This window comes from Lytechinus pictus, chromosome 16, assembly GCF_037042905.1.
Source record: "Lytechinus pictus isolate F3 Inbred chromosome 16, Lp3.0, whole genome shotgun sequence".
Lineage (NCBI taxonomy): Eukaryota > Metazoa > Echinodermata > Echinoidea > Temnopleuroida > Toxopneustidae > Lytechinus > Lytechinus pictus.
Window position 1 is genome coordinate 17,869,787 of NC_087260.1, and position 19,265 is coordinate 17,889,051.

Below are 19,265 nucleotides of genomic sequence, written 5' to 3' on the forward strand. Positions count from 1 at the left end.
TGGTACTAGTATAGCTGCAGAGTGGAAGTGACACACACATATAGGCTTATGTTAAACTTATGTAGATATGTACAAGAATGAAAATGTCATGTATATATAAAAACGGAATCTACTAAAACGATTTATGAGAAATATTTGGGAGATGCCTAAAGGAATTATGTTACTAACTGATCGGAACATCACAAATATTAATGTTAATATTATTATTAATGATAATAATAACAAATAATAATAACAATAATATTAATAATAATAACAATGATAATAATGATAATAATAATAATAATAATAATAATAATAATGATAATAATGATAATATTAATAATAATGATAATAATAATAATAACAATAATAATAAGAATGACAATATTAAAAGCTCTATATAGCACATATCACGTTTTGATTATAATTAACGTCTCTATAATTATGCGCCTCCAACTGAGGAATCGTATAATGTAAGTTATAAATTAATCCAGAAGATAATACGACCAAATAATATTTTCAGAATAATCATGAGAATTATCACAAATATATCACACACAATAAAATTATGATAAAGATACATTGTAAAAACTGTGGTGTTAAAACCGGCACCAGTTGGTGTTAATAGAGGACCACAATCTGAGGTGTTAAATTACACCCTAGAGATTGAACATAAACACCAAAGAGTGCAAATGTAACAACCATAGGTGTGGGGTAATAACACCTATAGGTGTTAAACTAACACTGTCAATTTATAACACCGGTGTAAAATAACTGATGTGGTCCTCTGTGTACACCGGTTAACACCACAGTTTTTGCAGTATATACAAAGGGAATCGGGAAAAGCGTATGGAGAATAAAAGGAACAAAAAAAAGAAGGATGAAATAAGAAAAATATAAAGGCAGATAGAAGTCAGAGAAAGAGAGAGAGATAAAATATGATACTTGCGAAATAAAAACTGAAAATGGAAAAATTTATCTTACATGCGTCTACCAGCATAATTTTTATTGTCGTTTAAAATTGATATTGTTAAGTCCGGCAAATTTGTTGATAGGTTCAGGTGACAATATTCACAAAGGCATTAAATTACCCTCCAATTCAATCAAAATACTAGACGAATCGTTTTCACTGGCGTGTATGAACATTTTGGTGACTTTCTTTGTTTTATTTTAAATCTTGCTATCCACATCATTTCGAATATTTTGCCGTTTTAAGTATCTTTTCCCGTTGGCAATGGTTGGGTGTGACTGACCTATGCAGGGGCCGCGGAAGCGTGTACAAAAACGTAAAAATGACCATAGGATTGTGATTTTTTGCATGGTCAGCCCCCCCCCCACACTTTTGGCTCAGCCCCCCACTTTGAAAACCGTTTCGCGGCCCCTGCTATAAACCCGAGATTGAACGAGTGAAAGATGAATTACTACATAAAATGCGATTATAAAGCAAAATTTAGGGAATTGATTCTTTAGGTCCGCTTTGTTCACATATATAATTTCTCTTTCTTTATTTTATTGGGGAAAAAATAGAATACAAAGTATTCATTACATGCTGGCTGATTCGAGGATCAGGCTTTTGTTGTACAAAGCCAGTTTAATGATGTATAGGCCTACATAATATAAAATTTAAAAAGGCAACATACAGATCGAATTTCAAGGGCAACCTCAAAAGAGATGGCCTCCATAGTTTCTATTACCCTAAGATATACTGGTATGAAACAAGATGAAAATGAAGTAAAGTCTATGCTGATATCATGTATTTAAAAAAAAACATTGCCACGACTAAATCTGGTCGCGCAATTTGTATCTTTGTATCAGCATAAATATATGCTAAGGGTAAAACCATTTTAACCAGGGGGGACCGAAGATTATTTTGATGGAGGAGGGGGCAAGTCGACATGAAGATGACATACTTTTTGTTCTCAATTGAATAATACGTACTTAGTGCATGATGCTGAAAAGTTAGCGAACCCCACCTGAAAATGAACATATTTCAAGTGTTTGTATAAGTTCTGACATGTTGATATTTAATTGTGAAGTCAGTAATTGACATATTACTTTCAATAAAGCTTGTTTCTCTGGGCTCGCCAAACATTGTTGTGTTGTTGTCTACATTCAACACTCAGCATATAAAGGAATGCATTTTCTGGTGGGGGTCACTAACTTTTTAGCACCACTGTATTATGACATGAAAATTAGGAGGGGGTAAGAGCCCAACTTATGACGCCGCCCCTGATTATAACAGTTGAATGACAAGAATTTCTCACATAGTGATTTTAATACCGGTCTGCACATGTGCATGGTGTGTGGGCCCATAGAATTACAGTTCCTATTATATATTTTCTGAACAGGAAACAACTTCGACAACTATAGGTCCCCAATTATATAGGTCCCAAATACCTTAGCGTTGTAGGACAGGGGTGTGAATAGTTACCCCCACTTGAATCCCAGTCCCCTGACTAAGTATGGGTGTTAAATTCGCATTTTGCTATGTCTTTAAAAAAAAATATATCAATATAATTATGCAATCATTATTGTCACACGATTATGGGAACCAGTATACTAAACCTGCATGGAATAAAGGAGATAAACGGGCAAACATCACTGATATTTGAAAAACTATATGATCCAAACAAGGCCAGGGACCGCGGCAGGGGTTTTAAAAGTTGGGGGGCTGGGCCGAAAATGGGGGAGGGAGGTGGCTAACCTATGAAACAAGCACAATCAGATTTACTTATGGGATTTTCTTCACGTTTATTGAAAAAGTGGGAAGGCTACACCCCCACCCCGTGGTTCATCGGCCCCTGTAAACACTTATTATGATCAATGGAAACAGATATCAAATGAAAAACTATCGAGCTTAAAACTAATGAATGAAAAAAAGGAGAACAAAAACGTTATTTTGTTTTAATCATCATGACCCTTAATGGAAAGGACTTGAACGAAATCCCATTATCATGATTAGAACTATAATACTGTATGCCTCGAGTCCATTTAGAAGTTTCCACATGAGCAGCTTTTTAGGTTTGACGAATCAAACGCATACGTGCTCTCTGACACGTACCGTTTGATTAGGCCCCCAGTTTATAGCTTTTAAGCTTTTAGGCTAATCGAAACAACTATTTTAAAAAATAACCCAATAGCGTGGATCTCACATCTCCAACAATTAAGTGTAATCATATGCTTAATACTCAATTGTAAAAAAAAAGAATAGAGAGAAAAAAATAAACGCTTCTTCGTTGACTAAGGGCAAAAATTAGTCTCACGACGTGTGAGTTTCAGAACGTTAGTTTCTTATTAATCATGTTATGTTTATTTTGCTAAATATAAATACAAGCATGTGACGATGGCCAGCTTTGCATTTTCAGTTTAAATATAAAGGTATATTCAAAACATTCGTGTATGTAATATAAAGGTATATTCAAAACATTCGTGTATGTAATACATACACGAATGTTTTGAATATACCTTTATATTTAAACTGAAAATGCAAAAGCTATGAGGATGAAATGTTATGGAGGAAAGAAAGGGCTTGTAATTTGGCTCTTTTCTTTCAAGAGAGTATATTTCCTAGAGAAAATTGAAGTATAGGTATGATTGGATTTTAATTATTTGTCATGTTTTAATATGAGAATAATGTAATTAAATGTTTCGAATTATTTGGAGCCAATTCATTTCCAAATTATTGCAGCATTTAGGCATTGTGACTCTTTTATCATTAAGGTATTTACGAAATATATAGGCCTACCTGTCGGTTTTCGTTTCGATTTTTTTTTTAATTAGCCTAGCACATCACCCGATTGCTCAGTCCACTCTTCCTCCACGTCTTCCACCCCCTCTCTTTCTCTCTCTCTCCGTCCTCTTTTCTTCAAAAGTGTGAGTAATGTTTACATGACGGACGGAGGGATGCATTTTCCACTATTATGTTGGAACAAGAGAACCAATATAGAGAGAGAGAAAAAAAAATAAGAGGAAGAGAAAAAGAGAACCTTGGGGTACAAGTTTGACGCCATGAATTACTAGCGTTTGTACATTGTTATTGTGAAGTGAGTGTGACCGGATTGTTTTTTCGCAGGTAGGTATTTCTGCCACAAATATTTATGACGTATAGGGGCATACAACAAAGAGATATCATTGAAGTATTAGTTTTTATATTGGGAAATACCTTTGGTATAAGCTGGTCATACGTCCAAGGTGAACAGTCGACAGGAATAAGCAACCCGCGCCAGCAGTGTGCAAGACAGCAGAAACAGTGTTTAAGTAAGTAATTATAGTGTACCTACAGTAAATCTACTTGATTGATCGAATGGTTCAAAGCTTCATTGACTAATCATGGAGTCATTTGTTGCTAATGTATATGTTAACCGAAATGTTATGGTACTGTAGGTTACAGGACTATTAATTTGATGTCCGAAGCTTCGAATGTAAATGACCTGAAGTAATTGTTGTAGCCTGCAAATAACACTGTACTTCCTGTCAATTTCCGTTCATATCATAAGTACTAAAGTATATAGACCTACATGGAAATTGATACAAAATACATTATACTGAATCAAGTAAAATCTACTATATCAAGTATAAAGATCCTGTTGTTCCGGTGCCTTCTTGCCACTACGTTATTGTCTTTTAAACTAATGGGGTTTTTTTATCTTGATGCTACTATATTTCAATTTATATTTTCATTGGGATACAAAGTTGTTCGGGTTTTTCAAACCTTTTTAATTTTGTATCCCTTGACATGTTTTAGTTTGTATGTTTTATTTGTTTCAATTGATTAAAAAAATACGTTGTTATCTCGATGGTATCGTGATTTGAAGGGGCATCCCCCCAAAAAAAACTTTTAGTAGTAGTAGTAGTAATAGTACTAATAGTTTCACATTTTGAAACTGTTATCATACAATATTTCGCCCAATTTCAGGACATAATAATGCTTAAAGAAATATTTTGTCATGTATTTAATATCCACATTTTGTGATCAAATAAAATTGGAAATATTCGCGATTTTCCAGTTTTTCCATGAAACAGGTCGCCACCAAAGTCTACATTGCACCATGGTATTCTTCTTATGCCTAACTTCTTTAGAAATTGGAATCTACAAAAATTAATTCACGTTTCGTTGTCACTCCATCCTCTTTTACTTATTACCTATACAGTGCGTATAAAAGAACGGGACAGTTTTGAAAAGTCTATAAAATATTTGTTTCAAATTATTTTATCTATATTTTGATGAATGCTCGAGATGTTATCTTTGAAATGCTATGTAAAAAAATAAATTTTGTTCATGCTTGAGCGAAGATGGGACGTTTTTGTCGGGGGTTCAAAAAGAGGCTTGCGCAAAAATGGCAGAAATGAGAAATTAAATTTATTTATTTACCTGAATTATTTTGATTTTCATTTAAACTTCTTTTACCTTTGAATTTTCCTTCATAAGTAAGAAAAGTAAACTTTTTGTCAACCCAAGTAAGAAGATTTGTATTATCAATTGGGAGAATTTGTAATTATTCAAATCCTTTTATTTTGTGAAACAAATTATGTTATGGTACCTATAAAAGACATGAATCCTATTGAATCCTTCACCAAGTTTATGTGCTTGACAGGACAAACAGGAAAGGATTCATGTCTTTCAACGGCAATGGTGTATTAAGTCAATTTTGAAGGAGCAAGATACGGCAGATCGGGTCAAATGTATTAAAAAGTTGTGAAGCCATCAAGGAAATATTTCCACTTTTTTTATTAAAATATAAAATTTTGTGATTTTGACATAAATATTCAGAAAATGATATCATATTTCGCTTTCTATGTTTTCTGTTATTTTCCTTCCACTTTTTTTTTCTTGGTCATGATTTTTTTTTGGGGGGGGGCACCTTAAGCCCCCACCCATCAGTATGCCACTGTTCAAAGGAACCATAACCTTTGTAGCACACAATCAAAGGATTTGGAGAAAAATCACGCTCTCCCATACTTCGGTTAAAAAAAAATGTTCTTGCCTAAAGAAGGAATATTCAAAGCTAAAAGGAACAACAGAACAATTCAAGCAAATAAGTATATTTGGAAATGAATTTTGAACGCATAATTCGAAAATTATGGCAAAGATAATGAAAATGTTAAGAGGAAGTCTGCTGATTAGCAAGAAGTCCAACCATCATATTTATCATTTTATGCCATTTTGGCGCAAGCCTCCTTTTTAACCCCAGACAAAACATTCTGTGTTCGCTCAAGCATGAACGAAACTAAATCATTTTAATGGCATTTGAAGGATAAGACTTCAGAGCACCTATTGACACCAAAATGTAGAGATCATAATTTGAAACAAAAAATGTATAGACTTTTCGAATCTGTCCCGTTTTTTAATACGCACTATATACATGTATATGATTTCATCTTGAAATTCAATCCTACATCATTTCATGTCACCTGTTAAAGCTTTATGAACATCCGTTTCATTTAATTCTGATTCCTTTCTGAAGGTGGTTCTTGTCGTGGGACTTTTTTCAATCTCAAAGCTGTACGTAGCCTCGTACCTCGTTCCCACTCAAGATTCGTACCACGATGTAAACCATGGTCTGCATCGTGGAGCAATCGTACTGATCGTGTCAGATCTTGAGGTCATTCGTAGCGATCGTCGTGATTGTGAAATAAATTTTGGACGGCTCAAAATCTTTCGCGATCGATCAGCCACAAAAGGCCAATCGTAGTGGATCGAACGACAGTGGGATAGAAGTATAAGTTTGAAAGTAGATTTCAGATTTTACTATATTGAGTGCTGAGGAATGTTGATCGACTTTGTGGAATATTTTACAAGCAAAAGTTTAAGTTCATGTTCAAGCTCAAGTTTATTTTTGTTCCGTTTCCATCATATACATCGTTTACATAAGCAAATACAGATACAAAACATCATATACATCGTTTACATAAACAAATACAGATATAAAACATCATATACATAGACGAATACAAATACTGAACATATCAAATATGAATACCCTCTAGCGATTATTTCAATCCGCAATAATGAACCTATTTAGTATTATATCAAATATAATTACAAAGCAACTGCAGATAAATCGTAAAAGATTAAACAATAGTAATTCCTATTTAGGCCTAAGGGGGATTTCAAGTTGAATTGATTCAGCATCATCATTTAATCAATTACAAATAACATAGAAGCATGTGAGAGGATGAGGCATACCCTAGTAAAAAAACACATGCAGTGCTTGAGATTTTTTTTACTTGGCTTTTCATTGCAGACTTATCTTTGAACATTTTTAATTGGCTCCAACTATACGTGTCATGCTCATGCGCAAACAGGGAGTAGTTCTGCGCAAAGGCACAAAGCAATATTTCTGCCAAAAATACCGCTTGTCGCAAGTTTGTACGCTGCATATTTAAGCCACCGCACAGGCACAGACATGCAACTTATTGATTACTTTTTTTCACTTAGAAATAACCACAACAACATGACGAGCATGATGACTTTACGAACCGTCTTGATGACGATGACGACTATGCTGGACCTCATCGCAGGGAAGACGACATCGATACCGCTCCCGGGAACCACTTTAATTACCTTTCCGCCACCATCTTTTTCTCCTGATGAAGGACATTTTTTCCCCTTTTCGACGCCCCCAACCATGTCAACAGGCATGACAACACGTAAGTAAGAGCAATTTAATCTACCGTATCTACCATGTCCACATTTGCTTTTATTCTAAGCCCTGGGAAGCCAAAATGCAACACATTTTTCAAGTAGACCATGTAGACGATCAAAATAGATTTGACACTAAAATCAAACTGCCTTGAATACTAAAATGAAAAAAAAATATTGTGCTCAACTATCAATGCATGGGACGATAGCCCGATAAACACAAGAAGAATAAAGTGTAAACTATTGTCGTTCATGTGGTTTAATTTATACTATTAATGCTTGAACTAGCTATCGATGGCCGTGTTTTTGCTCTTGTGAATGCCTCAGGTGGAAAGAAGATTTAAAAAAAAAACTTATTACATAAATCCAGGTTTTGGAAAGATTTTGACTTGTCAAAGATTGTCTCTGCTTGGACTACCAATGGTCATGTTTTTTTTTTTTGCTCTTGTTAGATTATAAATTGTGAATTGACCCTGATGGACTCATTCTTATTTTTTCCCTTTATCTTTAGATCTGCCTTTTTTGTATTGTAACTCATTTTAATGGCTTTATTATGTGTGTTGCATGTGTAGCAGGCAAATTTCTAACCAAAGCTCATGTGATATACAAAATAATGTATGCATGTCTTGCCATAAAGTTGTTTCTGAATACCTTTTTGTGAATCAAATTCTGTTGACTGTAAATAGTCACTGGCGTAAATCCCGGGGGGATGGGGGGATATATCCCCCCACTTTTCGAGGAGGGGGGGGGGATGGCCTGTACAAACATCCCCCACTTTTTACGAAAGAAATGAAAAAAAAATCACAAGAGATAATTGTTTTATTGGTGAAAATTCTTCCAAAAATACCGCTTAACAAATAAAATAATATTATTGAATCATTAAATGCAAATAAAGAGCCAGTTCACCATTTCCAAACGAAATACTTATGTCCTTATTATAACATTGAAGAGATACACCCGTTTCTTCCAATTCATCAATGTTGGGGTCTTTGGGAAGGGATTAAGACGGAATGTCAAAATTTTTTGAATGTAATCTCTAATAAAACCATTAAACCATCATGGGGTAAAAAAGATAATAATATTGGAGGGGTATTTGCCATATGGACATACAGTGGCGTAACTACGGGGGACATGGGGGGCACATCCCCCCCCCCCCATCGGCTGACCAAAAAAAAACGGGGAAAGGGGGAAAAGGAGAAAAGGGGGAGAAAGGAAGAGAAACGTAGTGGGAAAGAAGAAAATATTATTCATTATAATGTTATATAATATTATAATTATGTTAAGTTACATTACATAAGAAACATTTTTATCATAACTTTATGAAACATAATTTTCCCAGGGCCTAAGTACGTCTTCATTGTTCCTGGTGCTCGCATCGTCTGTTTAACGAGATATATAATCCTGTTGTACTAAAACATCCCGTTTTCAAGTCAATATAAACCAAATATATTTCCTAGCACTTGAGTTATCATTTCATGACTCAAAAGTGATTGCCCCATGTTAAGGTCTTCGTATATATGAAACATTTTCTGTCCGTGATAACGTTCGCATTAATTAGTGGATTGGTGAGATATGTCTGCTCTTCATGAATTCCTAAAATCTGTCCTTAAAATGTCCCTTCTTCTGATCTGAATATCAAAAATTTTCAGCTCGCGCTTCGCGCTCGCATCATTTGGTTAATGAAATACGTATGGTCCTAGTTGATTCCTACAAAGTAAACCTTAGAATGCCCAACTTCAGGTCTGAATTATCTAAGTTTTCAGCTCGCGCTTCGCGCTCGCATTGTTAAGCGAGACAGGTACCTATCATGATTACACAAATTTGATTATAATGTCCCTTTTTAGGTGTGAATATAAAAAAAATTCAGCTCGCGCTTCGCGCTCGCATTATTTGATCAGTGAGATACATATCCGTTTAATGACATTGTCCTTAAAATGTCTCTATTAGGTCACTCACTCAGTCATTCAAAAATTTTGCTGGTGCCCCCCCCCCCAATGCCGTGACCCACGGTACGCCACTGTGGACATATCAATGACAATTCCTTGCATATCTAAAAACATGATTGCAAAAAATGCCAAAATATTTCAGTCATCCCCCCACCCATCAACACGGATTTACGCCAGTGGTAAATACTATGTTCCAACTGAATTCAATATCTTATGTAACTCTTTGAAAGCAAATATTACATTCGCATTTGTTCACTTTAATTGTTATAGTCTCAAATTCTTTTTTTGAAAATGTCCAAACATTTCTTTAAAGTTGCAAATGTAATTTCACAGTTATTGGTGTCAGTGAAACATGGCTTAATGAAAGAGAGAATTCTTTTTAGTTACCTAATTATACTTTTCACAATATCAGTCGCCAAAATAGACGAGGAGGTGGAGTAGATGTTTATATTCAGAATGATATTAATTCTATAAGAGGGTTTGACCTAGAAATATAAAAGAAAGATATTCTTTTTTTATAATATTATACATGAAAATAAAGAATGTTTCTTATTAGGTGACTTTAATGTTAATTTATTAGAAGTCTCGCCTTATATGAATAGATTTACTGATACAATGTCATCTCACACTTTTTCACCTTTAATATCAAAAGCAACCAGAATAACTTTTACTTCTGCCACTCTTCTGGATGACATTTTTACACTCAATCCTTCTAGGCTACTTAAATCTTGAATATTTGTAACAGATATAAGTGATAATTTTCCTGTTTTCGATTTTGCAAATTTCCACTGCACTCAAGCACCATCCCATATTTTCAAACGCATTATTAATGAAAGGTCTATATGTTAGAGTTCGTATCACTTTTGTCTGGAGTTTATTGGAGTGATGTATATTTACACTATGATGCTTCAGATAGATTCTACTGTTTTTTAGACAAATATATCTCTATATATTACAAATGTTTTCCCTTTAAAAATTGGAACAAATAATAAACTTAATCCCAAGCCTTGGTTTAATACTTTTCTTAAACAAATGTGTAATGAAAAATATTCCCTTTTTCGTAAATTTAAAAGAAATCCTACAGCTTATCGGGAAAAAACATACAAACAGTATAGAAAATAAAGTGATTTCGGAAATTCGGAAAAGAAAACTTAAATATTACCCTAAGCAATTTCAGAGTGCTCAAGGAAATATTTAAAATACTTGGAAAGTGATAAATAACGTTTTGAATTTCAATGAATCTAAAAAAAAATCAACACAGTGTGAAGCTATTGAAGTTGATGGTTCTATGATTGTAGATTAATTAGTTATTGCAGATAAATTTAATGATTCTATTTAGTTCAATAGTAGAAAAGATTGTCAATGAAATACCTAATTGCAATGAAAATTTCAACAGTTTCTTGCCAAATCAGTGTCCCAATACAATGTTTTTTCAACCCATATCATATACAAATATTTTTAACATGACCTTAAGCATGTTAAGGATTGAAAGAGTTCATGTCACAATGGTCTTGACGTCAAAGTCTTTGAGAAGTCCATTTATTTTATCCTAGATCCATTATGTAATGTTCTCAATCTTTCCCTTGAACAAATGTATTTCCCAACTGTTCGAAAATTGCTAGGGTTGTTCCTATATTCAAAAAGACATCGGTATATTTTGAATAACTATAGACCCATTTCTATACTTTCTGTTTTCTCTAAACTTTTGGTGGAGAAATTAGTATACAACAGAATTTTTACTTTTATTTCGAAAAATGATATATCATATCATCGTCAATTTGGTTTCAGACAAGTACTTTCTACACATATGGCATTATTAGAATTCACAAATAAAATATCGGAAGCTTTTGAAAGATAGAGAATTTCTTATAGGCATATTTTTAGATCTTTCCAAAGCTTTCGATTGCATTAACCACCAAATTTTATTACAAAAATTGCAATGTAATGGAATCCGAGGTACATTTTTGAAATGGTTCTATAGTTATTTAAGCAATCGAAAACAATACACAAATTTTGACGTTTTTAATTCAAATTTATTAAATATTAATATAGGCGTTCCGCAAGGTTCGGTCCTCGTACCCCTTCTCTTTATATTATTTATCAATGATCTTCATTCTGTGTCACATCATTTGTTTTCAAAAATTTTTGCTGATGATACTAATTTTTTTATATCTGGCAAAAATAGTAGAGAAATCATTAGAATTCTTGATTCCGAGTTGACAAATATACATGGTTCTCGTGCAATAAGTTAATGATAAATCTTAATAAGACTTGTGATATAATGTATATATGGAAGTATATATACATAATTACAAAATCAAGAATTTAACTCAGACTAAATTTTTAGGTTAAGTCATAGATGATAAATTAAGTTGGAAAGAACATGTTAATGATACTTGTTGTAAAATGTCAAAATATATTGGTGCAATGTATCGTCTTAAACAATTTAAACCAAAACAAATACTGTTAACTTTATATAATACTATTGCCTTACATTACTTACTGTAACATTGTATGGGGCCATATTATGCCAAATATTTTTCCAATAGAATAACTATACTCCAAAAACGTGCAATTAGAATTATAAGCAATACTCACCCTCTTTCACCAACTGCTTCTCTTTTTTGTCAATACAGAATTTTGAGAGCTACAGAAATATGTGAAATCCTAACAGTTTTATGTTTCTTTCCTTTAAAAATCTTGCCTGACACTTTCAATAATATATCTTTATCTGACAACTCGACTCGCAGATATGAAACTAGGTCATCTGTTACATGTAGTATGCGTCTCCCTTTATTTAGATATATATTTTTCTCATACAACTATAAAATATTCAGGACCTAAATGTTGGAACAGTGTACCATACAATTTGAAAGCTTGTAACACACTTGCATCATTTAAACGTAACTATAAATTATGTATTCTGAAAAGATTCACATTTACAACTTAGAATGCCTGCTTAGGGGGGGGGGGTCCTTTTTTAAATACTTATTTGTGATTGTTTTGATGTTTTTTTATATCTATCTTTTTTAACCATATGACTCAGGGAGCAACCTCGATAGGTTTTTGACCTTTGTTGCTCCCCCACATTCTAGACATATTATATTTTTTTGTATATTTTGTACTTCGCTTTTTATTCTGCTTTGTATTCTGATGTTATGTGATTTTCCTCTGTAATGGTGTCTTTGACATCTTTTATGTACGAATGTGGAAATAAATTTTATGAACTTTACTTTTATGAACTATTGTCCAGAAAATATTAACATTAAAAAGGAAGGTGATAGTAGCTTAGAGTTCATACGGTCACAAAGTAAGAATTCCACATCAAAAGAACTATAATCCGTTTCCCCTCAGTTAAAAATCAGTCGCCTTAAGCTACTTTTTTTCTATTTCCAATACAGGGCATAGACAAACACAAGGAGTTGCAGCTCCATTTGATCTCAATCCTTACCGTACAACAAAAGCCCCGCCTTATTCTCCAAGAACTAAACTCGTCATCGGGTGTCCTCATGGCTTCGATCAGATCTCAACCCCTTGCCGATCACCAGAGAACGAGCAGCAACATTGGCCGGAATGCGACAGTGCAACTCTACACATACTGCAGAGATTCAGTGTGGACGGGTACGAATCATGTTTGGAAGCTGCTCTAGCCATCCTTGGAAACCTGGGACCCTATGCCATCAGTGAATGGAATGAAACAACTGCTCTCAGGTACCAAGTTGCTACCACAAATTGGTGGGGCTTGACCAATGTCACAAACGAACATCTTCTGCAGGATAGAATAGCAACTGCACTAGAAGAAGAGCTTAGTAATGTTTGGAGTAGTCGTTGTGCAGATTTCATCGAGTACTGGGTGACATGTTCACTAAAAACTGATCGCAATGACTCGATTTCCACCACGCCTTCAGCGGCGGACTGTCACGAAGAATATGTCGTTGGTGACCCAGACGCTTTTACGCCAGTCTGGCATAATGGATCGTTCCTTTTCTTCTTCAATGGAACTTACATTACACCAACTTGGTGGAGTGACAGATCGACATATGACGTTGTTGAGTCAACCTCACCCGATTACATTCGCCATGATAAAACACGAGAACTGAGAGTGTGTGGTATACAAAAGCCAATGATCAACTGCGACATCTTCATATCGGAGGATGAATATCTTGTAGAAGACGTTGGTAATTCGACGGCTATCATCTATAATGGTACAGAATATCAGGAAGACTTGTTTGAATACGTGTCCAACAACTCCGTAAGAATCTGCATTATTCATGATAATTTTTCTACTGTCGAGGAACAAGTAGAAGAAGGTACGACAATAAAACCAGTCAATATCCAGTTAATCTATAGCCATGTCCTGTTCGCGATATCAACATTATGTCTGATTTTATTGGTCGGAACGTACCTGATATTTTCTGAACTTCGGAATTTCCAGGGATGCGCCATACTAACCTTTGCTGTAACTTTTCTGATTTCCCAAATTTGCCTGCAGTATGTTGCTCCTTACGCACGTCGCACAACGGCTCTATGTCAGGGTGTGGCGGTTCTTGCGCATTTTACGCTTCTGTGTGCTTTTGCCTGGATGACTCTTCTTGCATTTGACCTTTTCCGAAGCTTCAAAGGAACCCAGACCCGCACACACCACAGCCCCAACAGTCGCCTCAAACGCTATGCTCGATATTCACTGGTTGGTTGGGGTGTTCCACTTCTTCTAGTAATTGTCTCCCTCGGGCTGCATTTCACGGAAAACGATATATTCCCGCTCGAGTACGGATCGGGGAGAAACTGTTGGGTGTATCCAGTTCTTGCCAACATTATATTTTTCATCAGTCCAATCGTGCTGTCCTTGGTTGCCAATGTCGTCCTCTTCATCCTCACTGTGGTAAGTATTTGCAGGACGACCAAGATGACCAGGAGTGCTCTTCAACAGGACAGATCACACAGGAATGTGATATCCGAATTGCTCATCTATTTCAAGGTAACATCATTTACATGATTGTAATAAATCGTAACTATGCAATATAACAGAATCATAATTACTTGCAGTCCCGGCCACATTAAAGTGATACAAAGACTTGGGACCACTGAAGTCAGTTTTAAGAGCCGTTTTCACAGAGCCTATGAACATCTTTTGAAAGTAATTGTTGCAAGGACGTAAATGCGAAAAATGGCAAAGTCCAACATAATTATGCAGCAAACACATCCGAAAGGTGCATAATGACTACGCCATTTTTTTACTTTCGCGTCCTTTCAAAACGGTCTTTTTCCCGGAGAAAATCATATTAAATTACTGATTAATATATACTCTAACTGCATTTCTGTCATTGCAATCTCTCGACTATAATTTTTTGCTGTATTTCCTTACCGTATGAGTATACCCATTAGTCAAGTACTTCCAGTCATTCAATATTACACAAGATGGATTTCCCTAACCCTTTCCCTCGACTACGTCCTGCATATCTAACCACTTTGGTACGTTTCTCCTCGTTCTGCCTCTTTCTACTGATCTGCACATTTTATTTTCTATGTTCATGCATCTTTGTTTGTTATTCCTTCATCTTCCTATCGTCATCTTCCTCCTCCTTTTTCTGTCTCTCTTACGGTTACCATTCCCGTCCTCTTCCTTTTCTTCTCCAACCTCTTTCGTCTTTTCTGATATATTTCTATCCCTAACTGTTGCACACTCATTTCCTCTATACAGATATCTTGTTTGATGGGATTCAGCTGGTTGTTTGGTCTGATAGCCGCCCTGGGTACGACGCCAGCTCTCTGGTACATATTCATAACGGTAAATGGTCTCCAAGGCATTTCGGTCTTTGTCTCCTTCGGCCTCAATGCCAGGGTAAGAAAATTATGGAGGAAAAGGATGGCACCAGCAACGTCAGGGTCGAGCAGTGGTAGCTCCAACAAGACAAAGAAGACCAGTTCTGTGTAGTGGACTTTCTGGCAACAAACTACCAACCTTCCTGAAATACATCAGTGGACGAGCTTAAGAAGCTTCTGTAAATGTTGAAGGCTTGTTTATTTCGTTTACGAACTTTCGGACTTCTATTGCATGTAGTTCTTATGAAATGTTTTCACCGTTGAAAGGACAACAAGTATCCTGAATTATACCCAGTACTTGAAGCAAGTTGTGAGACCTTTCCTCACCTTAAGGAAAGGCCAGTATACCAAATACACTATTGACTGGATTTAAACATGGGTAATACCAATGCCAAAACATTGCTAAGCTAGTCGGCAACGGATTACCGAACCGCAGTCTACAGTTAGGTGAGAAATTCGCATTTTAAGATTCAATAAAAATGGATCCGTTCCTGTAGAGTTTGTATATCACGGAGATGTCTTTTTCAGGCATGTCATGTGCATCCATATTTCAAAACAAAATGAGATGAGGGCATCAAGCATTTAATTCTGTTTGTGTCGCCCGAAACGTATGGAATAGTTTGCCCTTTGAATAAACAACTTCAAATAAACACTAAAAACTCTTCTTTACATCTACTACATCATGATTTTTGTAGAGCATAATTTTGAATAGATACGCTCTGTAATTTACATGTTCTAGAGAATTTTTGACGTCACATGCAAGCAACTCCTGTCTAATTTGATTCCATTTCACGAAATCAAATTTGTAATATTTCATGACGGTATAATTATTTGTCATATATTTATGTATGAAATAATATGATACTACGAGCAATTAAATCATTCGACTTTCTGTCAGTTGTACTGGGGAGCTCCGAACATTCGTGTGTAATTCTTCGACGGATTTACGTCAAATTTCATTCCTGCTTTTGTTTAACCCAACTAGACGTCCGCGTACACTTCCCCTCGAGCAAGACATACAAGGAACTTTTTGTAAATATATATTTATATTATAAAGTAAGAATGTGAAAGAAGAAAAGTTTACACTATAGCGGAGCTTGAGATAATCTGCTTTTCAGAAATGAAACTATTAGATAGCTGTTTCTTGTTCACAACTTTAGAATCACCTGAGCAACTCAGAATCTGAAATATTTTTAATCACTGTTGGTTGCCTTTTGTGTATGGTTTACATAGGAGCTTTGTCAAGTTCTTTTGTCTATTCATGTTTAACATCGGTATTGCGTTCCTCATAATTTCAACAAAAACAAGTCAATCTTGTTCCTATGTACTACGATGGTTTACGTGTCCTCAATACCGAAACTCTTTATTTCTTGGATCAAAATTTATCCAACCATAGATAGGCCCTATATAATCTAGAATAATATTGATGAGGGCTCTGTAAAATCTACTGTACAATCAAAGATATGATATGCTATTTCAAGTTGTGAATTTGTCCATAATTATGACGTAATTCATTAACAGATCGATAGCCTACCGGTGAGCTAACTCATAGGCCTATAGGACATGTGATTTATATTCATTGAATTGTCGTTTTTATGGTTCGCCATGATCGAATCTATATACAGTGCGTCCCAGAAAAAACGAAACCGAGATTTATCGATGATTTATCATAACTTAATCACAAATACAACAGGGAAGTGACCTACCATTGTAAAGCTTGGAATCTCTTCTTTCATCTGAAATTACTTATAGATTATTTCTCATTCACGCATGAGTGAGAAAAGCAATTTGAAGAGGGGATACCAAAAAGTCAATTGGCGGGCTGTATCTGGATTTCAAAATGAAAACCACATTTCTGAAATGTTCAATATCTGCCCTTTAATTTGATACGTCAACTACAGAAAATGGTCTGGAAATAACAAAGTTCTGCCTATTTGAAATAAAGCTTGAATTTCAATAATTTCATAAAATGAAGAGATTTTACAGGCTAGCGTTCCGAGTCACTCGACAGTCCGTTTTGTTGAAGATCAGCCATGCAACTCTTTTGTTAACCGTGCGATAGCTACTGTGGGAAACCGGTGAAAACACGTTTATTTAATGAAATTATGGAAATACAAGCATTGTTTCAAGGGAACATAATATTTTTACATCTTAACCATTTTCTATGAGTAAGGTATCAAATAAAAGAGCAGATATTGAACTTTATAGGAATATCATTTTCTTTTTGAAATTCAGATACCCCCCGCCAAATGAATTTTTGGTATCCTTTCTTCAAATTGTTTTTGCTCACTCATGCGTGAATTTGAAATTCAGATACCCCCCGCCAAATGAATTTTTGGTATCCTTTCTTCAAATTGTTTTTGCTCACTCATGCGTGAATGAGAAACAATCTAAGTAATTTCAGATGAAAGAGGAGATTCTAAGCTTTACAATGGTAGGTCACTTGTCTATTGTATTCGTGATTAAGTTATGATAAATCATCGATAAATCTCGGTTTCGTTTTTTCTGGGACGCACTGTACAGTAGGTAGATTATAGTAAATCACGCCAGTGAATATATCTGGTCCTATTCTGATTTTTTTTTTTAACTGAAATAAAAGTTAAAAAAAAGAAAATTTGTTCATTTAATTTTAGTTTTCATTATTTTTATTCTATAATAACATATTCATTCAGGATAAAAAAAAAAAGAACATTAATCAGCCAATGTGTGTGCTATATCATGGTCCTGACGATAAAAATCTACAATAAGCAAAACATCAAGTAAAAACAATAATATGACAATAAAGAAATTACAAATATATCAAAATATAAAAGTTTATAACATGATCTGACCTAAAATTACAAACAAGAGAAAGCAAAAAGAAAGAAGAAAGACGGAAGAGAGAGAGAGAAGGGGCGGAATAAAAAGAGGTCACTCAACACAGTCATGGTCGATACAATGTATGTAATGATATTAAAATTATAACAGAATTAAAATGTTGGCACTTGTACATTCGTTTAAAATTCAATTCAATTCATTTATTTTCTCTTTCAATCTTTTTACATTTACAATGATAGTCAATATACATATTTACAAAATAAAACATTTAATTTTTTTTATAATACAATAATATCATAAAATCGAAAGGGAATGAGACCAACTAAAAAGCAGAGCTTGTAGGGTGAAGGCCCCCTTTTATAAGTACATTTTATGAATAAAAAAATAAGATAAAATAAAGAAATAAACAATATATATATATATATATATATATAAAGTGAATAAAAAATAAACAAATAAAAATAAATAAATAATAATAAAGATGAATGATTCAGTATACACTGTATACAGAAATTATAAAACGATTAAACATATGCAAGCGATTTGGTATTTTGAATTTTAAATGGCAAATTATTCCAAACCATGCTACCAGCATACTTAAAGCCCAGCTCACACTATGCGATTCGTTGCGATCCGAATTTTAGAGAAATCATAACATTTGACAGAACATTCAAACCAATAAAATATTGGCGATCCGAGGTCAGAATAGTTGTAGGACTACTGAAATAAAAATTCAAGTTAGTTCCAGCCTCAATATATAGGAATAAAAGCAAATTCAATTCCAAATCGTAGTAACGTCATCATCGGCTGCGACTTGAAGCCGATTTGGACTTTACTCCGACAACAGGGCCTGCCGCAAAGCAAAATTTTGATTTCATTATTCCTAACATTATGCCAAACTTTAAACAAAGTATTTTGTTCCTTTTTGGAACTTTCATATTTAATGCAGAATGTGATTTATTAAAAAAAATAATGTCGTATCGGATGCACAGTGTGGGACGGGCTTAAAACAGCTCTTAACAGTATGAAGGTGATTTCACACTGTGTTGTATACT

General features: G+C 34.5%; 1 protein-coding gene across 1 annotated transcript; it reads left to right on the forward strand.

Annotated features, from left to right (window-relative positions):
- Positions 1 to 4,009: 4,009 nt before the first annotated feature.
- Positions 4,010 to 17,994, forward strand: LOC135157043 (uncharacterized). The gene is made up of 4 exons (XM_064111453.1): positions 4,010 to 4,239; positions 7,421 to 7,632; positions 12,972 to 14,548; positions 15,272 to 17,994. Exons 2-4 carry the CDS (start codon positions 7,437 to 7,439, stop codon positions 15,503 to 15,505), a joined length of 2,007 nt encoding a protein of 668 aa, XP_063967523.1. The 5' UTR covers positions 4,010 to 4,239; positions 7,421 to 7,436; the 3' UTR covers positions 15,506 to 17,994.
- Positions 17,995 to 19,265: the final 1,271 nt, after the last annotated feature.

What these genes read in the sequence shown, in the direction of transcription:
- LOC135157043 (XM_064111453.1), top strand. Translation starts at nt 7,437, where the DNA reads ATGACGAGCATGATGACTTTACGAACCGTCTTGATGACGATGACGACT. An exon ending in GTCAACAGGCATGACAACAC is followed by an intron (nt 7,633 to 12,971) that starts GTAAGTAAGAGC and finishes TTTCCAATACAG; the next exon opens with GGCATAGACAAACACAAGGA. An exon ending in AATTGCTCATCTATTTCAAG is followed by an intron (nt 14,549 to 15,271) that starts GTAACATCATTT and finishes TCCTCTATACAG; the next exon opens with ATATCTTGTTTGATGGGATT.